Source organism: Euprymna scolopes, chromosome 44 (genome assembly GCF_053919585.1).
Source record: "Euprymna scolopes isolate OS-2025 chromosome 44, ASM5391958v1, whole genome shotgun sequence".
In the NCBI taxonomy this organism is placed as follows: domain Eukaryota; kingdom Metazoa; phylum Mollusca; class Cephalopoda; order Sepiida; family Sepiolidae; genus Euprymna; species Euprymna scolopes.
In genome coordinates this window covers 33,663,260-33,684,247 of record NC_136525.1, presented here as the reverse complement: position 1 = coordinate 33,684,247, position 20,988 = coordinate 33,663,260, and the positions used below count along the sequence as shown (strand labels likewise).

General features: G+C 31.1%; 1 protein-coding gene across 1 annotated transcript in view; it reads left to right on the top strand.

Annotated features, from left to right (window-relative positions):
• The first annotated feature begins 494 nt into the window (after nt 1-494).
• The window catches only part of LOC145268778 (uncharacterized), a 223,918-nt gene continuing 203,424 nt past the window's right edge, over nt 495-20,988 (top strand). Inside the window, exon 1 of the mRNA XM_080124390.1 lies at nt 495-1,315. Coding sequence (XP_079980516.1) covers nt 1,288-1,315 — 28 coding nt within the window. The 5' untranslated portion in view covers nt 495-1,287. The remainder of the gene's footprint in view (nt 1,316-20,988) is intronic.

Genomic DNA, 20,988 nt, shown 5'->3' with positions numbered 1-20,988 from the left:
TCTTAAAATTTATTAATTTCCTTTTTTTTTTTTTCAATTTTTTTTTTTCTGGTAATGTGATACTTAAATCTGTAATCTATGATAATCGCCGAAAAAAAAAGGGGGTGAAAAAAAAACACATTTTTAGGGGGTAAGCGCTCTCTTACAGGTTCGCAACCTGCACCTGCACCTGAGACTTGATTAAATTTGTTATTTTATTTTATTTTACCTCTACAACCGGCGTTATTAGCTCAATAACAAACACTAAGTCATAATAGATAGAAACACTGAATCGAATTTATTTCTTTATTTAAATTGTTTTCTTTATTTTTTTATTTTCTGAAGTTTAGAATTTAAACCTGTTAGATTTATTTTCAGACGTTTTTCAAATTCTGTATAGACTTCTTAAAATAGATTTTTTTCCTCCAGTAAGCGGAGCGAAAGAGTAAGCCGAGTGATGTCGATGGAGATCGCTTTTGCAGTTGAGGCTGCCGTAAGAAGTTGTAGTTAGCAGCAGAAAAGCAGCTGCAGCAATTATGTTTGTGTAATATGCGCGAGATGTGTGATATGCGATAGTGTATATGTCTGTATTTGCGTTGCAGCACCAAACGGGAGAGCGATAGTAGCAGACTAGGAGAGAAAAGGGGGATGAAGAAGCTGAGGTTTTGCTTTCTTTTTTAAGATCGATGCATGCTAGAGCGACAACAACAGTAGCGCTACCTTCAATAACTGCGCCTACACGACGCAGTTAACAAACACCTGCGCGTATTTTTACTTATATGGACCTACGCTACTAGTTCTATCGCTAGTACGCAAACTAAGCTATAATCCAGTTGTTCGTGATGTTGTAAGTTCTCCCCATTCATTAAGAGAGAAAAAAAAAAAAAAAAAAGGAAGAGGAGAAGAAGAGGAAGAAAAAGAAAGAAGAAAATATTACCCGAAAACAAGAACGTGACGTACTTTTAATTTCTTTTTCACGGGGAACCGGAATGAGAGGAGGTTTTTGAAGCAAACCGAATAACGATTTAAAATAATATAGATATTTATTTCTGTTTTGGAGGCGATATAGATTTATTTTAAGGCGAAATACGATGTTTTTCTTGTTGAAAGAAGAGAATATTATTTAGGATGCATTAGGATGCGTCGATGAAAGCACAGCGTTGCAGCCTCCGCTATGATGACGACCGAAGCAAGGCGTACGGATTTTTCTGATTCTTGCGAGTCTTCGGCGAGGAGAAGACGCGTGACTATCCCCCAGGGGATGTGACAGACGGACGGTAGTGATGGCCCTTCCAGGGATGGAACGTAATGCAAGACAATACCCTTCTTTTTCTGGGTAAGTTACCCCCCCCCATTTTTTTAAAAAAATGTTTTCTTTCTATTTTTCTTTTTTTTCTTTTTTTTTTTAATAACCCCCATCCGATATTAAAAAAACAAAAAACAAAAAAACAATATGTGTGCGCGCGTGTACGCGTGTAATTTGAAATATATATATAGTTATTTTTACGATTCATGTTTCCACTTCACTTCCGGTTGCTGTTTCGTTTTTAATTGAAATTTTTACGGTATCTTCTGGTTTATTAAATTGTTAGGTGAAGGTATAGAATAGGTAAAAGAAAGGCCCCCTCAACCTACCCTCCGGCTCCGCTCACATGCTAAGAATGGCGTTGATGTTATTATTTAAAAATGCCGTTCTTAACATCAACCGAAAATTAAGTGGAAACTTGAATTGTCAAGCTAACTAACTAACTAACTAACTAACTAAGTAACTAACTAACTAACTAACTAACTAACTATCTATCTATATATAATATGTATGCCGCTCTCCATCTGGAGACATCACATTGGTGAAGTGAAAATTATTCCCAACTAGCATTAAGGTAAAAATGCTAAATAATCAATTTCGTTCAAAAAGTATCGCAAACAAAAATAAACGGTATTTATGCAGATTATTTACTGTGCTGAAATAATAACGTTATAATTTAGACTCTCATTCTTAACATGGGAATTAAAGATCATTATGTAACTATTCTGTACTTTCATCTAACAATTTAATAAACAAAGAATACCGTAAAAATTGAATTTAACTTTAAAATCCCATCTAAAAATTAGCACGGTCCGTATTCTGCATAAATATCAAATAAACAAATAAACGATATCGAAAGTATCGATGGAAGATCAAAATAATGTTATGTCCGTTGAATATATATACTTATATATATTCGTTATCCATTTCCAGTATTTACGGAGAATTGAGAAAGCAAATCTATTACCTCTTTCTTTCAGTCTTCGTTTTAGTAAATTTGAGATTTCATAATAACCAATTATTATTGGGAAAGAAATTGTAACGAGAAAGATGTTTTTGCCCATTCTTAGTAAATAAAAAAAAAACAACAACAAAAAATAAACAAAGTTCATTTTAGAATTTAGTGAGTTTTCGTAAACTAATCTCAATCCCATTATGGATTTATTTCAACCTTTTGGCTAAGTTTGTGTTGTCTTTCTCTTATATATGTTCTGCTTCGCATTGAGCTCTCACATTTAGGATTTCCTACAAAAACGGCTTTCTTCTTTTTTTTTTAAGTAACACTCATTTGATAATGCTCTACAAGGTTGAAATAAATTTATAATGAGATTAAAGTTTCTGTTGTATTTTTCTTTTAACTTATATATGAGGTGTATATGTGTATGCATGCATGTGTATATATGTGTATGTATCATATGTATGTGTATGCATGTATAATATCTGTGTTATATATATATATATATATATATATATATATATATATATATATATATATATAGTGTGTGTGTGTGGGGGTGGTGTTATACTGCAGAATCACGTTGACACACCGGTTCTCGTCGGATCACCGAAGTTAAGCAACATTGAGCTTGGTTAGCACCAGATGGGTGATCATTTGGGAATTCTAAACGCTGTATGTGCTCTCTGCTTATCTCAGCATTGTTTCCAGTCGTCCTGAACCTCCACTTGCCACTGGTATTTGACAATGTCGACTCAGAAGAGGTGTGGTTGAAGATTGCGCAACTCTTGTCACAAAAATTTGACGCGCAGGCACCCTTACAGTGGGTATCCATAGTCTGTCAAGACTGAAGGAAGCTACCATATATATATATACATATATACATATATACATATATATATATATATATATATATATATATATATATATATATATATATATATATATATATATATATTTCTGTAGGATATATTTTCTTATTATATAGCAATCCTTATTTAAGAAGTTCAATGTAATTACAGAGCGATATAGAGATTAAATGACAAAAAGTTATATTCCAAAAGTAATGATGTTGACCATCTTATAATTTATTCCTTTAATTTAGACTTATACAATTCTTGACAGTATCTGTTTCGTAGCGCAATATATATATATATATATATATATATATATATATATGTGTGTGTGTGTGTGTGTGCGTGTGTATTTGTACATATATGTGAGTGTAAATATATATGTGTGTGCGCAGGTATATGTATGTGTATGTGTGTATATATTTGTACATATATGTGAGTGTAAATATATGTATATGTGTGTGTGCGTGCATGTATATATATATATATATGTCCATATATCTGTGTGTGTGTGTGTGTGTGTGTGTGTGTGTGTGTGTGTGTGTGTGTGTGTGTGTGTGCTTTTCTTCTTTTTTTTAATTTTTCTTATCAGTTTGTTCTAGATGGGGGTGGGTTATTCTACCAGATGCGAAACATTCATCCGCTATATCATATATTCAAACCGAGAGATTTTTTTTTTTTTTTAGATTCTAACCGCCTCTTTTAGTGTAATTTCTTGAATCTATCTTGCACTTAGTTCACCGGGTATATTTGCCAGGTGTGTATATATAATCTTGGTGCTAATGCAGAGAGTGATCTATTTTTTTAAATCGTATTTCCACGTTTAATTAAAGTTTTATGATATGTTTTTTTTTTTTTATTAAATTGCAAGGTTAAAGTAAAGAATAGGTACAAAACACTCTCCCCTCCCCATGTTAAGAATGGCTTTTTTAAATAATAACGTTATTATTTACGTCCGGATCACTCTCTGCACTAGTACCAGATATTGTTTTTAAAAGAGACTATGCACCCCGATAATACCTAGTTTATTATGGTGCTAGGGCACTTACTGATCCGCGCTATTTTTTAAATCGTATTTTCACGTTTAATTAAAGTTTTATTTTATGTTTTTTTTTATTCAATTGTAAAGTAAAAGTACAGAATAGGTACAAAACACCTTCCCCCTCCACATGTTAAGAATGGTTTTTAAATAATAACCTTATTATTTCAGCATGGATTACTCTCTGCATGAATACCAAAATCTTATATATATAATTATTTACTATAACAATTATTTACTACTTGGCAAATATACCGGGTGAACTAAGTGCAAACGTAAACACCAAAGCAGCCCCGTGCAACTAAGAAATAATCCTAACATCCCAATCATATCTTAAATAAGTTTTTTTTAATATAAACCATATCGCTCCTAAAAATGTTCATTCATTTTCACCAGCTTTCATCCTTTTATCCGAAAAAAATAAATAACTTTAGAACAGTTTTTTATTTTTTTTAATTTTTTTATATTTACGGTCTCTGGTGAGTTTGGGGTTCTTACGTATTCAACGAAATACGTGTAAGACAAAATAAAAAATTATTATGAAAGAAAAAATATAAATATATTTTGGGGATTTGTAATGGTAATCGTCTTGTCATATTTCTAACATGGAGAAAGGCAACTGGAAATAAAGTGAAAACAGTAATCTTAAAGATAATTGCTTTTTCTACCGATTTATACGTTTTTGCTTTGTTTCGTATTTTTCTTCTTTTTTTTTTTTAATTCTCCATTTTCTTTCTCTCATGTTTCTATTTTTTTTTAACTTCATCGATTTAGACATAATTTTTTCTTGCGAACACTGGCGAAGGATAATTTCTTCGATCATTTTTGATGAAACATATACAATTGTTCTATGATAAAGCCCAATGTGTATTTATTTGTATGAAAATGTATGTTCTTCCTTGCTTTCATGTAAAAATTAGTGAGTAACAAACGTACCAGATTAAAGTAATTTCAGATTATGAGGGGAAGTGAAATGTGTGTGTATATTTGTACATATATGTGAGTGTAAATATATATATATATATATATATATATATATATATATATATATATATATATGTGTGTGTGCGCATGTATATGTATATATATGTGTGTATATGTATATATATATGTGTGCGTGTGTGTATATATTTGTACATATATGTGAGTGTAAATATATGTATATATGTGTGTGCACATATATATATATCCATATATATATATATATATATATATATATATATATATGTCCATATATCTGTGTGTGTGTGTGTGTGTGCTTTTCTTTTTTAAAATTTGGTTATCAGTTTATTCTACCAGATGCGAAACATTCATTCCCTATATCATATATTCAAACCGAGAGATTTTTTTTTTAGATTCTAACCGCCTCTTTTAGTGTAATTTCTTTAATCTATCTTGCACTTAGTTCACCGGGTATATTTTCCAGGTGTATATAGCAAGTCAGACTTACCTCGCATGGGATTCATTCAGAACAAAATCATCCACTCTATACGAAAAAAAAAAATGCAAATTCTTTATTGCCTAACAGAAATGATAATAATCTTTATATGAAAAATTGAATTAGTGACGTAAATTTATGATTCCATCTGCACTTTAACTCGCCGGAAGTATGTAAACACAATAGTTAAAATAGGAATGTTTTAGTCTTTTGTAGTAAATATATTTCTTTAATGAAATAAAAGTTAGCATGTTTTTAGTGATTTAAAAAATTACCTTCCAACAATATCTCAAAAAATATATTTTTTAATTTACAAATAATGTATAAGATCCTATATTCCAAAATAATTATTTTTTAAATAAATATTTTTTTACAAATTCACAATTATAATATAACGTTCAATTTAAAATGGAGGGAACGTATTTTGTTATATAACTTGCCAAACAAAAAAGATCAATTTCTTTAATTAAATAAAATAAAAATAAGTTTTAAGAATTATACGTAATCGTCATTTTAGAATATTTAAAAAAAAAAAAAAACATTAATTTGGGATTGTCTCCCCCTTTCGATATTATTACTCTTCAGAAAAAATAAATAAAATAAAATAACACTTCCGGCAAGTTAAAGTGCAATTGTGCCTATAATTCCATGAGCTTTTATATGAATATTTTAGTATCATTTCTACAGTGTAAACACAGGTGAAGCATGTTTTTCGCCATTTTTGTCAGAGGATTAAAGAAGTGTAATAGATGTTCTATTCGGTCTCAGAAGGCAACCCTCTCAAGCATTATCTCCTTGATTGGGTTGGCGATTGGTTTATGGATATATTCTCGCCTGACCAGAAAGCTCCTGACCAGGGGGCTGCTTTAGGTGTGTCAGAATTTTGGGGGAATTTTTGTCACCCCTAACACAAAACTGCAAATAAAATATAAAAAAACTCGTAATTTCTGTTTTTAAAGTGGGTTGTTTATTTTCTTTATGGAATATACTTCCAAAATAAACTATTAAAGTTGTTTCAAAAATAATAGAAATATCATTTTTTATTTTTAAAAAAACAGTGTTTACAAAGTGCCTGCATGCCTTCATGAAGCCATGTTTTTTACATAATGAAATAATTTTACGAGTTAAATTTTTTTCAATTTGTAAACTTTAAAAATCTATCCAAAATTTTCTAATGGTTCAATTTTTACGATATTTTCAGGTTCAATGTGAAATTTTATGCTCTTTCCAATAAACTGAATATCATATTCTAGACAAGCGTTTTTTTTTAACCCCCCTCAATTTTGAATTTTTTTTAAGCGAAACCTTATAATCTTGTTATATTGTCCAGAAAATTTAATAGAATTACGATAATTTTTTCTATTTCATTCAATGGTTTTTTTTTTTAGATATTTAAAATAAAATTCACTCCATAAAGAAAAATAAACTATATTAAATCAAAAACTCATGTATTTCTTTGAGAAAAGAAAAATAAAATTTGTGAAGTGTTTTTTTTTTTTTTTTAAAGGCAAAAACTGATAAATAAAATATGATTATTTTCCATATATGGTGACACTTATTTCTTCACGCACAAAGCTAGACGGCTAACGCGTATGTGTTGTTTTTACATCCTTCTATCCATCCGTATTTCAAAACAGGGAGAAACACTGCTTCGGCGCTTCGCTAACATCAGTTAATGCTTATGTAATGGCAGTCTTTTCAAATAGTTGTTTAAAAAATTCTTTTATTTAAAAAATACATGGAATATAAAATATAAATATGGACAAATTCTCATAAATGAAGAATGGAAGCATCCATTGATTAGTATTTTATATAGGTAAGTGATTTTTTTGAATTTATATATATTTATTATTTTTAGATTAAGTTCAAATTCGTTGAATTTCGTGAAATCTTAAAGAAAACAGAGTTAAAAAAAATATTGTATATTTTTCGATAAAACCTTTTATTATTTTAAAGTTTGGTTTTTGCTCCTTTTATTGAAAAAGAATTAGGGGTTAAATTACATTATTCATATTTTTATAAGCTTCGAAAGATAGGGAGTTTATTTAATCACTTTTTTTTAATGGCAAATTTTTACACTCCTAAAGCTGCTTTGCTCCACCTTGTGGTCTTGTTCCACGTTTTGCTGTAATGGAAAGCAATTAATTAAAATAAAGTTTTTGTGTTATCCTCCTAGGCATTATCTCCTCCTTCAGAAGGAAGCTTGGTTTATAGTCGGTCGACTCTATCGGGGTATTCCAGGTATTATTGTAGATTAACACTCCCAGACCCTCCAATGAATTTTTCTTTTTTCTCTTTTTTTTAAAAATTTTTTCATTTGAATACCATGAAAAAACTTATCAGAAAGAAAGAAAAATAAATAAAAACAATTATTTTAGAATTTAAAGTAATAATTGGTTTCGCATATGAATTTATAGGAATGTATCTTCAAACTCATGAGGGAGTCACCAATTTATAGGAGGTGAGTCGGTGGGGTAATCAATTTATAATCGGGATTTATCAATTTATAGGACCGAGGTTGCGTTTATCACAATTTTATTGAAGTCGAAAGTAGGAGTGTATACACGGGACCATTAAGGGTAAATTTAACGGGATCGCTGATTAATAGAAAGGTTTTACCAATAATCCACATCCTTACATAAGCCAAATAAAAATGAATTCCGGAAAATAACAACACTCGACAAAGAATATGAAATCAGTGTGTCAACACGAAATAAACAACATTTATTTACATGTTAGAAATATTAGTTTAAATCGTTCAAACATAAGTGTTTTCTTGTGTGGAATGTTTATAATGAAGGATTAGTGAATTGAGGAGTTTGTGAGAATAGCATGAAGCTTGGAGTTACTGATATTTTTTTTTATGATAAGATGCTACACATGCGGGCTTAAGGTTCATTTGGCTATTTTTGAGAAAAGCAATCCATAAATCAAATAAGTGAATACATGCGCGTGTGTGTGTGTGTGTGTTTGTATCATAAGAACAGTAGTATGAAATAAAATTGTTTGAAGGGAAATTTAAGTCCTCATTCAATGTGGTAAGTTTCCATGAGGATAATAAAGTTCATGTGTGTCGCACACAAAATCATGACGGATGTTTGTACGTCTCCCAGGACAGTGTCTACTCGAACATGTGTTAACATTTGAGGAATTGGAGGTTTGATTTTTGGCAGCAAATCTTTATATAGAGGCCTTCTCGAATGTTCACATCTGTTTATTGTATTTATACACAAGAGAGCTTAACATAGTTCTTGTTTTTTATATGTGCGGTCGCATCATCACGTCATGTACTTATGTGTTCTTCATACGCGTGGATGTATCAAAACGGTGATCGCTGTGAAATGTTCCTGCCGGGCATTTGTTCTGGCCGGATATAGTGGTTGGCATCACTACCCTCCTAGATGAGAAGTCAATCTAAGGAGAAAGAATAAAAATGCTGCAAGTATTTCACTGGATGTAGGTAGCAAATCGGAGTGGACGCTTTATGTGTCTGACGGGTTTGGTGGAAGTTGTAGCTAGCACGTTCTTGTTAGGTGTGGAAGTAGTTTAAAAATATCCTGAGATTTGAGTCTGTCTCACTGTGGTACTACACTCTGTATTGTCAAAAAGCACTTTCTTCAGTCAGTCAACACTGATAGTCATGGTTACCACACAAAATGTTTTGCATATCTTCTAAGAACCTTATAAGGACTGGTGTAGGGCGAATGCAAGCGCGTGGGTACTCCATCATTTCTTACGAAAGCATGTATCCATGTGTGTATGTCCTAAGGAAGGTGAATCGTTATTTTTTGGCCCTTTGTTCGCTTTGCAAGGGTCTCGACATGTACTAGTCTGGTCTAGCATGCAGTCGGTGAAATCCTTTGTCCTGGTGAGGTTAGAGGTGTTCCGTACACAATCTCAGCAGCTGTAAGTCCAATGTCCATTTTAATGGTAGATCTGATACTGAGGAGTACGAGAAGGAGGAATTCCATCCAGTTATTGGGATCAAAATATGCCTTTAAAGACGCATTCACTTGGCAACAGAAGTGTTTGACCAAACCGTTTGAGAATGGCTGATAAGGCAGGGTCTGTATATGCGTGCATCCAAGTAGACGTGAAGGTTCAGTGAAAAGATAGGAATCAAACTGTTTACCCCTATCGGTGGTAATAATTTCCGATACACCAAATCTTGATATCCTCTGTAAAACAAGTGTTTTGGCAGAGATATTAGTGATGGGTAAGGCTTCAGACAATCTGGAGAATCTGTTGACGCAAGTGAGCAGATACGTAAAGTTCTTTGAATGTGGTAATGGATTCATTATGTTGATGGGAACATGTTTAAACCAAGCCTTAGGATGAGGGAACTTTGCTAGGGAGCTCTTAATATGCTGAGTGACTTTGAATTTCTGGCAAGGGATACGACTCTGTGACTAGTCACGTACATCCTTGTTAATAGCGGTTCACATGAAACGTGACATCACACATTTCTGTGTCGCTCAGATGCCTGGGTACAATAAATTGTGTAATTTTGAAAAACTGCTTGTGTGTGCTGGAGAGGTACATATCAGTGTTTGTGTCCAGTCGAAGTGTCACACCAAATAAAATCGTATGAGAAAGGCAAGGGACCGTGTTGAAAGTTGAAACTGGAAGAACATCATATGTTGTTCATTTCTTCGTCGTTCTTCTGGTATCTAGCGATCTGATGAAGATCCATATCGTGAACAGATTGGATGGCGTTGACGTGCATATGCGATAGTGTGTCAGCTGCCATATTTTCGGTGTCTTTGATATATTTAATGTTCAAAATAAATTGTGAAATGTAATCTAAGTGATAAGCTTCCCTGAGTGAATGTTTGCCGTGCTTAGTGAATAAGGCATGTGTCAGTGGTTTGTGATCGGTAAAAATAGTGAAATTTGAACAGTCCAACATAAATCGGAAATGCTTTACCACGGAATAAGCAGCAAACAATTCCCTACTGAAAGTACTGTATTTTCTTTCAGCATCTTATAGAAAAGAAGGATAATGGTTGCCATGAACCATCAACAAATTGTTTTAACACTCCTCCGATGTCCACATCGGAAATATCCATGAATAACGCAAGTGGTGAGTCTGTCTTGGAGAAAAACCAACAATGTAGCATTCACTAAGGTCTTTTGTTAACACTGAGAAAGAGTGCAGCTCATGTTTGCTTAATGTAATTTCTTCATTTTTCTTTTTATTCCAAAGAAGATAGGTTAAGGGCTGTACTAATCCAACACTGTGAGGTAAGAATCATCTGTAAAAGTTAATTAAACCAAGAAATTCCAGTAGGTTACAAAGAGAGGTGAGAACAGGATAATCGACAATAGATTGAACCTTCTCAAGCAGGGGATGAATGCCCTCCTTGTCAATAATATAACCAAGAAAAAATGAACCTTCTCAAGCAGGGGATGAATGCCCTCCTTGTCAATAATATAACCAAGAAAAAATGAACCTTCTCAAGCAGGGGATGAATGCCCTCCTTGTCAATAATATAACCAAGAAAAAATGATGACGAAACACCAAAGTCACAATTGATGATTACGCCGTATTCTGATAATCTGTGAAATAATTTGTTAAGGTGTTGAAGGTGTTCTCTGTAGACGAGCTTGCCACTAATAAGTTGTTCATGTACGAAAGACAATCCATGAAAAGCCTGGGCCGTGTTTCCCAATCTAAAAGGCATTCTAATGAATTCAAAAAGTCCGAATGGAGTAGTGAGGGCGGTCTTGAGGATGTCTTTGGGGTCAACAGGGATTTGATTGTATGCTTGCATGAGGTCAATTTTGGACAAAATTGATTTTCCATTGAGTGAATTGGAAAAATCATGCAAGTGAAGGATCAGATAGTTATCCAGTTACTGTTCAGCTGTTAGATGCTCTATAATCCCCACAAGGGCACCAGTCACTTGATATTTTGGGGAGCACCATGTGGAACAGTGACGATCAGCTACTTTGAGACGGACGAATGATGCTTAAGTCTAGTATGTGTTGAAAACGCTTGTTTAGCTACCTTTAAGTGGTCAGGTCGGAGTTTGTGCAGGCGTGCGCTTACGAGTGGACCTTCAGTCTGTATATGATGCATGACATCATGTTTGACAGTATCGTCCATGTAGACAGGTTGCATAATGTTTGGAAAACATCAAAGTATTTTAGTGTATATGTCTTCCATGTTTTTTAATATGACTTATTTTTGCTGATTCTGCACTGATAATCCGGTATTCTCTCCCCCATTTGATACTGACAACTATGCTAATGCGGTGTAGGAAATCTGCTCCTAGAATTGGAAATGGGAGCTTCGCCCCATAAAATCTATTGAAATGTGCGTTTCAAACCTAGGTCTAATGTCATCGATTTGTGACCGAAGGTTGGAATGGGAGAGTGGTTCGTGGCTTGTAAAAGAACCGGTGTCTGTGTTCATCATTCTTTTATTAGTTTACTTGGGATAACGCTCATTTCTACTCCTGTATGGACAAGAAAATATATGCCTGAATTCCTGTCGGTGATATACAAAGTGTGGCACGTACGAAGCTAGCCAGGGGTGTCAGTTGCATTTATTTACCATCTGGCCATGCCGTTTCCCATAGATTTAGATGTTTGTGTAAATGCGCAGGGCTTTCGGCATCGCATAGCATTTTTGCCATAATGCTGATGATAATAGCATCATTGCGCATTATTGCTGTTGTCTCAACGAGGGGACCTGTTTCGATTCTCAGAGCATCGGTGATGAAAGTTGTTCTGTTGAGGACAGTATGTCCTATGCTGCCTCATGGTTAGATTCCGCATCTAATTGTTTAACTTTTGTATGAGTTTAGCTTTTTAAGCATCTCTCTCATGTCTATGTTGTCTTTGTCAACTTCAGGTGTGGTAAGAGAGATAGTCGAGGCTGGAGTTTAGTTGACTGGGGAGACTGACACTTTGATCTCCATTATTTTGTCAGCAAGATCGACCAAGCCTTCACACGGTGTCATCGCCTGAGTGGACGAGAGTATCATTTGGACTCCGGACGGCAGTCTATTGACGAATAGTTGCTTCAAAATGTGCAGTTGAAGTGGGTTCTCGCCTAGTAGTTGCTTCATTCTTCTCAATTGAGACAGTTTTCTATCACCCAGCTCCTCTTCCATGAGGACTTAGCGGAGGCATTTTTGTCATGAATCAGACGTTTGTTTAATCAATTCTGACTTAAAAGTGTTGTATGTAATCGATCCAAGCAGAGCTATGATTAAGTCACACACTTCAGGCAGTACCTCGAGTGATAACAAAGCCACGACGTGGTTGAGTTTGGTAAGCTCGCTGTGAATCCTTTTAGTATAAAATTGGCCTTCGACATGTGCGAACCAAAGTGTGGGGTCGTCTACCCAAAAAGGCGGGATCTTTACTATCGCCAGCTTAGTCGAATTTGATGACACAGTGTCGTACTCCATTGTGTGCTGCATGAATGTTCTAGTCCGCCACTGTCGTTCAGTAATTCTCCCTCGATTACTGCCCGTATGTCACAGGAGTTATGATTTATTAAATTAATAAAATGTTTGCCGTCGCTATTTTATTAGCTATGTTATTTGAAATGAGCGATCTGTATTCCGTCTGGGTGGTCATCAGATTCTGAATTCACGGCAGAGTCACCAATTCGTAGGATGTAGGTCAGACAGTTATCAATTTGTATTTGGGATTTATCAATTTATAGGACAGGGGTTGCGCGTGTCGCAATTTTATTAAAGTCGGAAGAAATTTGGTTAACAGTTCTTAAAAAGGACATAGGTATCATTTTGCGTTAAATTTATATCTGAAACTGATCTCTTCTGTAAATTCTAAATTAATTTGTTTTTTCTTACCATCAAATTTTTCAAGGTTCTCATCGTTCACACGCAATGGCCTAAAAAGTAGAAACTCCTTTTTTTTCTGAGATTGGGAGTCACTGAAGATGTTAATTTATAAATTTACTGAATTTCCAATGTGTCTGGTCATTGCAAAATTGAACACATCGAGAGTGTCCCCTTTTGGGGGAGGTTGATTATAATCTGACATTTTTCTTAACCTTCTTGCAATGAGAATCAGACAAATTTACCATTCCTACAAAAAAGGCGACCCCAATAAACAGTTTCATCGTTTTAACTTTGACTTTATATATAACCTTCGTCTACTGCCCAAGTTATAAACATTCTTAAAAAAAAAAAAAAGAAAAGAAATAAAAAGCGTTTGGTTCAACTGTACTATAGGAACTATTAAAATTATTCTCAGATTTCGCTTGCTATTCACCCAAATGTTAAATAAAATCAATTTTTAATCTCAAATTGTATTTCCTGTCTTGAAATAAAATTCTAAAAGAACTTTTATGCCGAATGTATACCATTTTTTTTCTTTTGTCATTCTTAAATTATTTGCCGGTTACTTCGTTTTTTACTTACTGTTAAAATCTGTTAAAACTGGCGATTATGCGGTATAATCAACAGAAAAAAGGGTACTTGTTTAGACATTAAAAGATGAAAATATTGAGAAAAAAAAATTATATTGTACGTACCCGTTATGGAATTAAGTTCTCATAAAAAAATTTCAATTAATTTGATCAAGTATTTTTTTTTCCTACAGAGAAAAATCAAATTTTAATGAGATCGATCGTATCCCTGCCACCTTGCCTATTTCGCAGATGAGGAGGAAGGGGCGCCGAAGGAGATAACTCTCTCACCGCTTAAAGTTTGTCAAAATTTGACGAAATTATTTTAAAACATGGGCAGAAAAAATACCTAGATAAATATTTTAGTTTTTCACTTATTTTACAGAGTTTATTTGTCCTTTTTTAATCCCTTTTTCATTTTTTCCTTTGTTAATCAACTTTTTGTTTAAAAGCACACCCTCCTCGCCGCGAAATAGGCAAGATGGCTGGGATACAATTATCCTTGACTTCGAGGATCGTATTTTTTCCTCCAGGCCACCGGTAATTAACACACACAAATATATATATATATATATATATATATATATATATATATATATATGAGAGAGAGAGAGAGAGAGAGAGAGAGAGAGAGAGAGAGAGAGAGAAGAAAAAGGAACATACCAAAATAATATGTTCATTAACGTTTTGTCTTTATTTGAAAACTTTTTCTCGGGATGATTGATTATAAAATAAAAGACCAGTACATTTGAAAATATTTTTGTTGTGTTTGTAATGTGAAATGGATGCTTTTGTTCTATTTTCAAATGAAAAAAATAGACATTAGCATTCAAAGTGTGTATAGCGTTTAAAGCATGGAGTGTGTGAAATTCCCTTTTTAAACGACATATAGCGGTTAGAATTCAAAAGATATTATGCTGTTTCTGTCTCCTTTGGAATGAATATAGTCGTCAGAATTCAAAACGTTGGATGTGTAAATGAATGTTTCATTGTTTTATTTATTTATAGATTGATTTTTTTATTTTATTATTGGTATTATTTTCTGTAATGTAAGTTAGTTATCCTGTATCGAAATTGAAGTTCTGTTCTTTATGTGAGTTTACTGAAATAAATTGTAAGAAGTCGTTATGCTGTTTAATTGTGTTTGAATTTGTAATAAACACTGATTCATTCTTCGCTGAGTTTTATTTAAAACGAATTTAACGAGTTTAGCGTGTTTAAAGTTAAAAGAATGACCATGTTCCTATTTTAACAGAGTTAGACACCAGGGTCGTTTTTTAACGTGGAGAAAAGGAACAACAATAAAAATTGTCTCAGTCGTGAAGGATTTCTCCTCCACTGATAGAGAACAAGAAATTAGAAATTGAAGTGCAGCATCTGAAGAAAAGATACTACACTTTGATCTTGACCCAAAGGCCAAAAAATGACCATGGTGCAATTTTTTCTAACCATCAAATAAGCATATTTGATACTACAGATATCGGCCTATATAGAGATGATGGACTAGCTATAATAAAAGACCCCAACAAAGTCAAGGGAGATAACTTTAAGAAAATCATACACAAGGAAATGAAAAAATTAGGTCTAAAAGTAGACGTATCAACTAACATAAGAATAACAAACTTCCTGGACGTCACGTTAAATTTAGATAAAAACACATATAAACCCTACTTAAAAGATAACGCTACTCCAATATGTAAACCCTAAGTTCAATCACCCACCATCAATGATAAAACAGATTCCTAACTCGATCGTAAGTAGACTCAATAATAACTCAAGTGATGAAAATGCATTTAACAGGTCAACCAATATCTATGAAACAGCCCTAAAAAATAGTGGATACAAAAGTATTGATATCAAATATAAGCAACAAAACACCAATAACTACATTAAACAAAAATAGAAGAAAAAGAACTATAATTTGGTATACGGCCCCATACAATCAAATGTTAAAAACAAAACTTGGCAAGAAATTTCTAGATCTTATTGAAAAACACTTTCCTGCAACCAACCCCTTACACAAAATTTTCAATAAAAATACCTTAAAGTTATCCTACAGCTGCTGCAAAAATTTAGAGATGATAATTAAAGCACATAACAAAAACTATTAAATAAAAGCAATGTAAACAACAACCAAATAAACAATAAAAAAGTAGACACAATGACAAAAATAAAACTAACACTAGCAGAAATAATAATAATAATAATAATAATAATAATAATAATAATAATAATAAACAACCCCGGGACAAGAACAACCATACTAGAAATAAAAATACTAATGATGAACAAGATAAATGCAACTGTAGACACCGCACACTTTGCCCACTTCAAAATAAATGTCTAACCAAAAGCGTAGTTTACCAGGCCACAATATTTGCGAAAGAAAACCCGAATAACAAGAAATATTATGTAAGTATGACTTCCTTAGATTTCAGAACTCGATATTATGACCACAAAGGTGCATTCAATAATAAAAAACACTGTATGAAAACAACGCTAGCAAATAAATACTAGGAACTCAAGGAAAGCAGACATTCGCAGGTAGTTGAATGGAAAATAATAAGACAAGCTACCAGATGTGGAGACCTAGACGACTCATGTAGATTATGCCTTCATGAAAAATTTGCTATCTTGTAATTTAAAGAACCACAACATCTATATATATATATATATATATATATATATATATATATATATATATATAGGTTCATATATATATATATAGTTTTATATATATATATAGTTTTATATATATATATAGTTTTATATATATATATATAGGTTTATATATATATATATAGGTTTATATATATATATATATAGTTTATATATATATATGTACAGGTTTATATATATATATATATATATATAGGTTTATATATATAGGTTTATATATATAGGTTTATATATATATATATAGGTTTATATATATATATAGGTTTATATATATAAATATAGGTTTATATAGATATATATATATAGGTATATATATATATGTTTATATATATATATATATATAGGTTTATATATATATATATAGGTTTATATATATATAGGTTTATATATATATATATATAGGTTTATATATATATATATATATATATAGGTTTATATATATATAGGTTTATATATATAGGTTTACATATATATGGGTTTATATATCTATATATAGGTTTATATATATATAGGTTTATATATATATAGGTTTATATATATAGGTTTTTATATATATATATATATATAGGTTTATATATATATAGGTTTATATATATATATATATATATATATATATATATATATATATATATAGGTTTGTATATATATATATAGGTTTATATATATATAGGTTTATATATATATATAGGTTTATATATATATATAGGTTTATATATATATATATATATATAGGTTTATATATATATAGGTTTATATATATATATATAGGTTTATATATATATAGGTTTATATATATATAGGTTTATATATATATATAGGTTTATATATATATATATATATAGGTTTATATATATATATATATATAGGTTTATATATATATAGGTTTATATATATATAGGGTTATATATATATATATATAGGTTTATATATATATAGGTTTATATATATATAGGTTTATATATATATATAGGTTTATATAGATATATATATATATAGGTTTATATATATATAGGTTTATATATATATAGGTTTATATATATATATAGGTTTATATATATAGGTTTATATATATATAGGTTTATATATACATATAGGTTTATATATATATAGGTTTATATATATATAGGTTTATATATATAGGTTTATATATATATAGGCTTATATATATATATATATATATATATAAGTTTATATATATATAGGTTTATATATATATAGGCTTATATATATATATATAGGTTTATATATATATAGGTTTATATATATATATATATATAGGTTTATATATATAGGTTTATTTATATATAGGTTTATATATATATATAGGTTTATATATATATAAGTTTATATATATATATATATAGGTTTATATATATATATATGTTTATATATATATATAGGTTTATATATATATATAGGTTTATATCTATATATATATATATAGGTTTATATATATATAGGTTTATATCTATATATATATAGGTCTCTCTATATATATAGGTTTACATACATATATATATATAGGTTTATATACATATATATATATAGGTTTATATATATAGGTTTATATATATATATGTTTATATATATATATATATAGGTTTATATATATATATAGGTTTATATATATATGTTTATATATATATAGGTTTATATATATGTTTATATATATATATATATATATATATAGGTTTATATATATATGTATATAGGTTTATATATATATATAGGTTTATATATATATGTATATAGGTTTATATATATATAGGTTTATATATATATATATGTATATATATATGTTTATATATATATAGATTTATATATATAGGTTTATATATATATATAGGTTTATATATATATATATATATATATATATATATATAACTACTTCATTTACTCACATAAAATTAATATACGAAAGTATAGATTTATGTGTAAACTTTAAGTATTTACTTCAAAAGTGCTCAATATGTAGGTAGAGCTAGTTAGTAATTTATAAAATATATGTGGCGATTAAGCTACACTGAATATTTGGCGTTTCATCCACTCTAGGATTCGTCAGGCCTATGCGCGAATTCTGTGGTTGTTTATCGTTTTTATATGGTTCTCTTCTATTGTGGATTTAGTTAGCCAATCAGCTTTCTAGTATCCACCGCGCCTCTTCCTATCAGCTAATGGGTATGCATTTTATCGAACAAAGGATCTGTTTTAAAACTAGGTAAGTGTTTTCAACTGGGCCTTTGTCCTGTAAGTGCCTGCTCATTGGTTGATTAGAAAGAGTGACGTGGAAACTAGAAAGCTGATTGGCTTACTAAAAACTCAATAGAAGTTGCGCATATAAAAATGCGAGACAACCACAAAATTCTTTCATAAGCCTGAGGAATCCTAGCATGGATGAAACGCGGAATATTCTGTGTAGCTTAATCGCCATATATATTTTATAACTTACTATATATATATATATATATATATATATATATATATATATATATATATATATATATATATGGGTTTTTGGGGTTTATATATATGTATGTATATATATATATATATATATATATATATATATATACATATACATATATATATATATATATTAGTGATTTAAAGGTTATAAGGGTTTTTTGAAGCATGAAAAACGATGTTACTTTTTGTATTTAATATTTTTATTGTTATTTTTTATATTTCAAGCGGAACTCCGCTCTTGGTCACAAAAAAGTATCGTAAAGGGATATATATGGGATACGGTTTATACATGTGTGTGTGTGTGTGTGTGTGTGTGTGTGTGTGTGTGTGTGTGTGTGTGTGTGTGTGTGTGTGTGTGTGTGTGTTCTGTAAACGTGCTTCAGGAACTGCACCGGTTTGCTGTTTTGACATCTAACAACTTCATATATATATATATATATTTTAAAATGTATTTTTTATGCGTAATATTATTTGTTTTATACATAATTTAAATTTATTGTAGATTGTTGGGTTTCTAAAATAAAGATCGTTTCAAATATTTTCAATTTTTTTAAATCAATTTCAGAATGTCATTGTCGTGGTAGTAGTTAAAACTTGTAATATAAGAGCAGGGAGGGGACATAATGTTTTTTTGAAATGCTGGTAAATTGTGCTAGAGGGCCGTAGATTCATGCAACAGTCATATCATTGAAATCCATTTCCGGTTGCATTTGTATATAATCTTTAACGTTTGCGCCGTTAAGACCAAACTTGCATCGAACATTCGGAAACTCTTGACAAGGTTAGAAATCGTCTTCGAAGCCTAATAGATGATGCCCTTTTCTTTTCCTTCCGCGGAGAAGACATTGCGAGTCTATCTCTGTTCTTTCGTTATTTTTATGTCAAGTACTTAATTGAGCTTCAATCTATCGTCCCCCCCCCTGCAAAACATTCACAACAAACACACGTCTAGCTACAACCACTATAAACAATTTTCCTTACTCTCAATCTATGCTTAAAACTAAACACAAAGTCCATGAACAAAGTTTTATTTTCCTAGAACTGCCTGCTTATGAAACTCTGTACTGTGGATCTGCTTTCCAGCTGACAACAACATGGTTATTTTCAAATCCAATGTAAACAAAGTCTTGTTAGTAGTTCTCTTAAATAATTAAATTTTAGCTAATTTCCACCAATAGCGGTCATTATGGTGTTGTCTCACCGATCACCTTACATTCATTCATTTACCTTGTATCTTCTCGATAATCCTTCTGATTCCAATCTCTCCCATTCTTTTTTAAAAGTTTCTCGATATTGTTCCTAGTGCTCCTACTATTATCTGTGTTATCTTAACTTTCTTCATCTTCCATATTCCTTTGAGCTCTCAGACCAGTTCCGTATATTTATTTTCTTCTCTGTCTCATTGATCTTCACTCTGTGGTCTGCTGGAACAGCAAACTTTAAAATCTGGCAGAACTCTTCCTTGTTGTTTACTATTATGACATCCGATCTCCTTTCTTTGATGGGTCTATCCGTTTATATATCCATGTCCCATAGGATTTTGTGGCTTTCATTTTCAAGTACTTTTGCCGGTTTGTACTTGTACCATTTATCTGGGTGTTCAAGATCGAGTTGTCTGCATAATTTCCAGTGTTCCCCACTTGATCGTGTTTATTCTTATATTCCTTTTAGGCTAGTTTGCTGCATTCGCTTATTATGTGGTTTATTGTTTGTCTATTTGCCCAGAAAGCTAGCATTTCCTGTTTTCTTGTGTCTTGTGGATCCTTTCTTTGATGTGGTTGGTTCTAATCACATTGTTTTGTGCAGCTGTTATTAGGGGTCCAGTTTATCTGTTTAAGTTTCCTTTTTATAATCATGTCCAAGTGCTTTCATTAGTCATCCTT